The sequence below is a fragment of the Delphinapterus leucas genome, chromosome 15 (genome assembly GCF_059928025.1).
Source record: "Delphinapterus leucas isolate spDelLeu-1000000601 "Yukka" chromosome 15, BTC_Dleu_Yukka2, whole genome shotgun sequence".
NCBI lineage: Eukaryota > Metazoa > Chordata > Mammalia > Artiodactyla > Monodontidae > Delphinapterus > Delphinapterus leucas.
Genome location: NC_143143.1, coordinates 77129575 through 77137280, shown reverse-complemented (window position 1 = coordinate 77137280; position 7706 = coordinate 77129575). Strand labels below are relative to the sequence as shown.

General features: G+C 56.4%; 1 protein-coding gene across 1 annotated transcript; it reads right to left on the bottom strand.

Annotated features, from left to right (window-relative positions):
• Positions 1–799: 799 nt before the first annotated feature.
• Positions 800–7480, bottom strand: SNAI1 (snail family transcriptional repressor 1). The gene is made up of 3 exons (XM_022597707.2): positions 7162–7480; positions 5890–6417; positions 800–1807 (listed from the first exon to the last, which is right to left on the bottom strand). Exons 1-3 carry the CDS (start codon positions 7241–7243, stop codon positions 1623–1625), a joined length of 795 nt encoding a protein of 264 aa, XP_022453415.1. The 5' UTR covers positions 7244–7480; the 3' UTR covers positions 800–1622.
• Between the last annotated feature and the right edge of the window lie 226 nt (positions 7481–7706).

The following is a 7706-nucleotide window of genomic DNA, read 5'->3' as shown; positions in this document are numbered from 1 at the left end:
TGGCACCTTCGGCACCTTTTGTGCTCAAAAAGGACACTCATTTTCTCCTGGCCCCAGGAGGGCCCCAGAGGTGAGGTCACCATGACAGCCTGCCGTGAGTGAATTAGCTCAGCCCGGGACGGGACGCAAGCTGACCGTCTTCCCGTCCTGTCCTGTCCTCGAGCAGGAAGCAGAATGACCCCTACCCTTTGGCCTGGCTTCTCACCCTCCCGACTCCAGCCAGCCAATTTCCTTGCATCAAAGGCCATTTGGTACCCAGAGGCCAGACAGAGGTGTGGGTCTGACAGGGAGACCGGAGCGGGGCCTGGAGCCCCTGGAAACAGGAAGGACGTCCTCTGTCCCCTTCTTACTCATCGCATTCCACTCCCTCATCTGGGGGCAGCAACCGCTCCCTCCCCAAAAGACCTGCAGTGCTGGGGAAGGCCCCACAGCAGGCCTAGTTGATAAGACCCAGGGAGCTGGCTTCTCACCCTGTGGGCCTGGTCGGCTTCAAAACGGGAGCACGAGAGAATGAGTAAGGGCCGCAGTGTAGAAACCTGCACACACAGCTCTACTGCTCACTGGCCCACAGGTGTTTCCCAACCTCCGTATCGGACAGGACATCCAGGCTCCGAGGAAAACCCATCTGCACAAACAAGGTCCCTGACAAACCCAGAGGTCCAAAGCCATGTGATGTTTAAGAGGCCAAGATTTAAGGCTGTGTCAGGAGTATCCGAGCTCCACAAATCCCTGCCCCCCTCCTCCCTCCCTAAAGGCCCTTTAAAATACCCATTCCACATAAAACCAAGTAGACTTTTTAATATATAAATTAACCACTTTATTGAATATCAATAAACCGTACATATAACTATACAAAACGTTTCCTTAGTACAAAATGTCGCTTGCAATATAAATACCAGTGTACCTTTAAAAATGTAAACATCTTCCTCCCGGGCCCACCTGTCGGGCCCCCGAAAATAGTTCCGGGAGACACATCAGTGGAGCCGAAGCACCCCATTTGGGCCCCGGACAAGTGAAGGCAATTATTCACAGTCCCTTTGGAGACGTTGTTAAATTGCCCATGAAACAGGTGCCACCATGACAAACAGGAGGCTGAAATAGCTGCCCAGGCCCTGGGCATCCTGGGGTCTAGACGCTGTCCTTGTGTCAGGGACCACCCCCGCGAGTGCACCTGGGGGTGGATGTTTGCATAGTTAGTTGCACCTTCTGGAGGGGGTGGCCTGAGGGTTCCTGTAGGGGAGGCTGGGGTCCCCTGAGTGGGGTGGGAGCTTCTCATCAGTCTGCTGGCTTTTGTCCTGGAGCTCAAAGCAGCTGTATCCAAACAGCTCTGGATACACAAACCCACGCAGAAAGGCCAACTCCAGAACACTCTGGAGCAGCGGCTGCCAGGAAGGGGTCTCTGCTGCAAGCCACCCTCCCATCAGCTGTCCAAAGAAAGGCGCCCCTCAGAGCCCGGTGAGGCGCTCAGAGCAGAGGACTGGGAAATGATCCTCAGAGTCCTGGGGGCCCAACGCAGCCAGAAGGCGGAGCTCAGGAGGGAACTCTGTGGCAGCGAGAAGGATGCCGGGTCCTTCCTTCTGGAGTTGGGGTAGGGCCCGGAGAGGTGCAAGGAGCCTTTAGAGTCAGCGGGGCCCCCCTGAGCAGCCTGACTCTTGGTGCTTGTGGAGCAGGGACATTCGGGAGAAGGTTCTGGAGCATGTCTTGCACTGGTACTTTTTGACATCCGAGTGGGTCTGGAGATGGGCCCGCAGGTTGGAGCGGTCAGCGAAGGCGCGGCTGCAGTGGGGGCAGGAGAAGGGCTTTTCGCCTGGGGAGAGAAGACAGGAGGGAGCTGAGTGAGACTCAGCCACTTGGGAGAACAGCTGACGTCTACTGAAATCCCCACCCACCCCCGGCTCACTCCAACCTTGAGGAACTCCTGCGACCCAGAAAAGCCAGGCCATACAGTGTCCAAAGGCCTGGATTTGGCAGGGAGCGCTGCTGCTTCCCACCGTGTGGCCCTGAGCAAGTCAGCTGGCTTCTCTTGAGCCTCCATTTGCTCATCTGTAAAATGGAGCTGTTCATCCCCGACTCATAGAGGCTGGTAATTGAGAGAAGGTTGAATCAAGTACTTTTCCTGCCCTGCCAGCAGGAAGTGCTCAACAATGATGACAGTGATGGCAGCTGTGTTTGCTGAACACTTTGTGCTAGGGACAGTGGAAGCATTTTACACTATCTCATTTAACCCCACCTTTGTCCTGAGTTTAGAGATGGTGAATCTGAGGCACAGGGAATATGCAGCATCTCAGCAAGACCAAATAGCCCGACTCCAGTGCCCTTGATTTTTTTTTTTTTTTTAAGAATTTATTATTTATTTATTGGCTGTTTTTGGGTCTTCATTGCTGCACGTGGGCTTTTCTCTAGTTGCAGCGAGTGGGGGCTACTCTTCGTTGCGGTGCACGGGCTTCTCATTGTGGTGGCTTCTCTTGTTGCGGAGCACGGGCTCTAGGCGCAGGGGCTTCAGTAGTTGTGGCTCGCGGGCTCTAGAGCGCAGGCTCAGTAGTTGTGGCGCACGGGCCTAGTTGCTCCACAGCATGTGGGATCTTCCTGGACCAGGGATCGAACCCGTGTCCCCTGCATTGGCAGGCGGACTCCCAACTGCTGCGCCACCAGGGAAGCCCAGCGCCCTTGATTTTAAGCACTACACAGACTGCCCCTCAGTTAAGGGGGCTGTAATGGATGTTCCTTATTAACCCCTGGATTTACTTCCTCTTGGGGACAAAGCTTAAGAGCCAGCCTTAAAGCCCCAGCCCACCCCTATCCCCCAGCAGGTCACTCCTTTATCCTGCTTCCCCATCAACTCGGATCACACTCAGGGTAGTTTCAAGTCTGTTCGTCCCCCAATCAGACTGAGTCCCATGAGGGCAGGATCCCCCCCGCCACCGACACCGAATCCATTCCAAGCTTCCAGCCCAAGGCCCAGAACCCCCAAGAGGCTACAGAAACCTTTTACCTTATGACTTATTTTTTTTAAAAAACCCTACCTGTGGCCCTCATTCACCTGCCTGGCCAGGCTGTATTGAGAAGAGTCTTGCACTCGGGGCTGGGTACACAGTGAGAACTCAATAAATGCTTGTACAACAATAAGTCTTTTTTTATAAAGGTCTCAGAAGAGCCTGACTCCTCAATCACCACCAGAAAACACCATTCACCAACTTTTCATAATTCCTGCCCCAATCAAGAGACTGTAACTCACATTCCAGAAACGTCAAATGCTGTGTTTTGCTTTTTCCTGGGGCTGCAGCATTTCCCAAATAAAGTCAGAAGAGTAATGCATTACACAAATACTACTCAGGCTCCTACCACAGGCCCGGCACTATTCTGTAATACTGAATAGTCTTTTCCAGAAGAAACTACATTCTCCTATCCTTCCATTCCCAGCCTTATACGCCCCTAGGCCAAGGCCCTCTAGTTAAATCCCAGTGCTGGAATTGAGAGCTGGGAATGAATGAATTCCAGCAGCCTCCTGGGTGCCTGGGGCACTAGCTGAGCAGGGAGGGCGGGGTCTAGAAGTCAGATGCCTGCGGCCCACTGTGGAACCACGTTCATGGGCTCAGTCTCCTGGGGCAGAGAGCGGGGACCTGGCCAGAGGATTGGGGAAGGGACACCTGAGTGACCTGCTCTGCCGTATTGAGCTGCCTCTGCACACCAGGCCGGAAGGGTTTGATGACCGCAGTCTACAAGGTCCAAGGGAACTTCCTCCTCACTCACACACTCCTTTGTGAACTCAGGGCCCACGCTATGCAGGTCTGGAAAAGGGGATGGAGTCCTGTAATCCCCACTGCCCCCTCACCCCCTTGGCCAAGGTGAAGGAGCCCTGGCTCCAGCCCATGGGCTGTGACTTGGGAAAGTGACTTCCTTCTCTATGCCTCAGTTTCCACACCTGTAAGATGGGGGTTATGATGGCACCTCTCTCTTAGGACTGTTGGTGGATTTACCGCCTTGACACAAGTGAAGGAAGCCCTGAGCATCACGCCTTCCCCCGCCTCCCGCACTGCCAAGTGCTCAGTGAACGTTATCTTTATGTTTCTTATGATTAGACACAAACCTGAACAAAGGGGCAGGCTTGATGGGATGTGAGGGGTGCAGCAGGAGGCAGCAGACCTCCACCCCTCGCGGATTCCCCCTCCCCACCCCAGCCACGTCTTTATGGTGCTCCTGGAGTGTGAAATCGGCACCAGACCGGCGGGACAAAGGCCGCCGAGGGGGGCAGTGTACATGCAATACTCCCTGGATTAACGCGGCCTGACACACTGCGGGCCAGCAGCTGCGGCCTGGAACAGGTGCTGGGCACCGCTGCCCCGTGCACCTGCTCCACCCCCAGCCCCGCCCCCTGGGCGCACCATTAAGGCACACAATGGGAGTTGACGAGGATGGCACTGGTGCATTTCAACAGGCTTTTTGTGTCTGAGCCATGCCTTTACATTAAAATAATGTCCGAGTGGGAGGGGAAAGAAGCTGGGGGGCCCAGGGGAGCATCTGAGGGCTTCCACTCCCCCCAAATAGAGACCCCATCAGCTGGGCAGGCACCCTGGACAGAGGCCAGGCAATTGGACCCTTCCATGTTAAAATCAGAGCTGTTTGTGCACAAGATAAGAGACACGGGTAGTAGCCACAGTCTGCAAGGTGTGGAGGATGCCCCCCACCCCCGTAGGAGTAACGATGACACCAGTAATGCCTGCAAAATGCCAGGCTTCACAAACCACCTCACTGACCCTCACGGCTCACTCAGAGGTCAGCCACCGGATGAGGAAATGCCAGAACTGAGTCTCCAACCTGGCCAACCTGACCCCCAAAACCAACAGTCATGACCCTTGAACCCTCTTCTCCCTCAACAGACACTCTCCAAAGAGCAGCCCCAAGCAGGGTGGCCTCCACCATTCATGTTCTGAAAAGGTGGAGTGGCTATCTTTTCTGCATTTCCAGAAAGCTAAAGACTAGAACAGTCTCCATTTCATAATTTTCTACACATTCAGTATTGCATTTTTTGAAACACCAAGACATAATTGTGTTTTCTGCCAGCAAACGTGTTCCCGGGTCTGCATGATAGGATTAAGATTATCTATTCAGCAGTGTGAATGGGGGTGGGGAGAGCAGATCTGAGAACCATGATGATATTATAAAGCGATTAAGGAGCCACTGAATCTAGACAGCCCCGTACGAAATGCTATCGTAACCCACCCTATGTGATTATATTATAATCGGAGAGGCTCAGAGCGTTAAATCACTTGCTCAAAGACACACAGCATGGAAGCAGAATGAATACCAGCTATGATTTTTGTGTGTACTGATCATGTACCAAGCACTGTCCCAGGTGATTTCTGTATGCTTTCTTTCATTTGACCAGAGCAAAAACCCCACAAGGTGTTTCTATGCTCATTTCACAGAGGCGGGTACTGAGGCTTAGAGAGGTGAAACAGCAGCCCAAAGTTTGGGAAGATCCCAAAGCAGGATTCAGAGGCAGGTGGGGAGTCTGACAAACATCCTGTCTGGCTGGGGGGCGGGTGGGGGAAGTGGAGCAGGGTGAGCCCCTTCACACCTGGCCGCAACAGCAAGGTGCTGGTTACACCTTTCCCATACCCAGCTCCAACCCATTTGGCTGAGGAACTGAGCCTGCAGAGGGACGTGTAAAATTATCTCCTTAGCCCATCTGCTTAGCTGGTGAATGAACGAATGTTTCTGCCAAACTTTTCGGAGCCAGGCCCCTGAACTCTTGAGCTAGGAGTCAGGAGACTGGGTGGGGGGCGTCAGTTTCCACAGTCTGAAAGTAACAGCAAGCCCATCTTACAAGAGCTTGTAGCAAAAGCAGTGGGACAGTGAGAAGGGCAGCCAGCCTGCAGGGGTACTCACCAGTGTGGGTCCGGACGTGGCCCTGCAGCAGCCAGGGCCTGGAGAAGGCCTTCCCGCAGGTGCTACAGACGCAAGGCAGCGTGTGGCTTCTGATGTGCATCTTAAGGGCACCCAGGCTGATGTACTCCTTGTTGCAGTATTTGCAGTTGAAGGCCTTGCGAGACTGGGGGTCCTTGGCCACGGAGAGCCCAGCCAGCTGCTTGGGCAACTGGCCCAAGCCTGGGAAGGCAGCATAACCCTCGGCCTCCAGGGAGGAGGCTGAGGTGGAAGAGAAGGACGAAGGAGCCGGTGAGGGTGGGCTGGGGGGCTGGGAGCCTTTCCCGCTGTCCTCGTCAGACAGGGAGGTCAGCTCGACGGCCTTGGGGATCTCCTGGGGCAGAAGAGAGGCCCAGCCAATCGGCTGGGCTTGGGGTGCCAGGAGAGAGTCCCAGATGAGCGTAGGCAGTGAGGCCGTGGGATTGAGGACCTCGGGTGGCGGGATGGCTGCCAGCAGGTGGGCCTGGTCGTAGGGCTGTTGAAAAGTGAACTCTGTGAGGAGACAGGGAAAAGCGCAAGGTCAGGGATTAGATCATTCAGTCAGTCAGCAAACATTAGCCTGATGTGGGCCAGGGGCTGAGTGGGGCTGGCACTCAATGCTTAGTAGATGAATAAAAAAGATTCATGACCAGGACAGACAGGTTCCTGCCCTGGCAGAGCCCCCTCCTCAGCCAGGTCACCTGGTTCTCCCACCTCAACCTCCAGATCTTACAGGAAGGACACCCCCTTCCCCAGCTCCAACTCAAGGAGGTCATTCTCAGGTCTCCTTCCTCTTGCAGTGCCCAAGTCCCCAGCCTGAGGCAAGACCCCCAGCTCCCTGGCCCCTAATCTCCCCAGCTGCCGAGGCACCACCCCTGTCCCCCTTCCATACACATCTCTTCTCCCACCCCCTCCCCCAAATCCTGTGGACTCCGGACTCTTTCCAGCCCCTGGCCGGCGTCTATCCAGACACAAGCAGCCTCCTCTCACTTCTGTGCTCTCGGGGCGCCCCGCTTCTCGGCGGCTAATTAGTCCCCTCAGCCAAAGACCACCGGCCTCTAAAAGCCCTCTCCCAATCTCCCGGATCCACCTGCCCCGGCCTATTCACACCCAGACTGTTATCTTTTGACTCGACTTTGGCCCCTCGACTTTGGCCCCTCCATTTTGTCCCCAAGGGCCCTGCCTCTCAAGTGCCCCCCATGCAGCCTTCGCCTGCCTCCCCCAAACTCCCTGGGGTCCGGCACCCCGTCCACTCACCTGGAGAAGAGTCGTGGAGCTCACTGTAATTGGGTCTCCGGCGGGAGCAGGCGGACTTCCTGACGAGGAAAGAGCGCGGCATGGTGGCTGAAGCAGCGGGGGGAGCCGGGTCGTGCTGGGATACCGAAAGCCTCCACACGCGAGGCCGTGCAGCTGCGCTGTGAGTGGAGCCTGGCCGCCAACTGCCTTAAGTACGACAGCCGCGGGTGGGCGGGGGCCGACTACGGCCACGCCCCTTTGTCACCTCCGCGCCAATCGAGGCGCGCCTTCGCCGGAGGCCACGCCCCAAGCAGGTGCGCCGGGGTCTGGCGGGGCTCGCGCCGCGTGGCGCTGGGAGCCGGGAGGGGCCGCTCGGGCTCTGGGCCTCGGGGCTGCACTCATCACCCGGCTGCGGGCTGCCGGGGGCGGGGCGCCGGGAGCCCCGGACTAGGCGGGACCCCCTTCGGGACCCGAGCTCCAGCCAGCTCGACGGGGCACGGTAGCCCGCCTCTGGCGCCCCCTGGCGCCGCGCGCCGCGAGTCTGGACACCTGACGTTCCGATACTG

Excerpts from the sequence above, each read along its gene's own strand:
- SNAI1 (XM_022597707.2), bottom strand. The coding sequence starts at position 7,243 with ATGCCGCGCTCTTTCCTCGTCAGGAAGTCCGCCTGCTCCCGCCGGAGA. Across the intron at positions 6,418-7,161 it reads GCTCCACGACTCTTCTCCAG|AGTTCACTTTTCAACAGCCC; the intron begins GTGAGTGGACGG and ends GTCTCCTCACAG. Across the intron at positions 1,808-5,889 it reads CCACGTCCGGACCCACACTG|GCGAAAAGCCCTTCTCCTGC; the intron begins GTGAGTACCCCT and ends TTCTCTCCCCAG.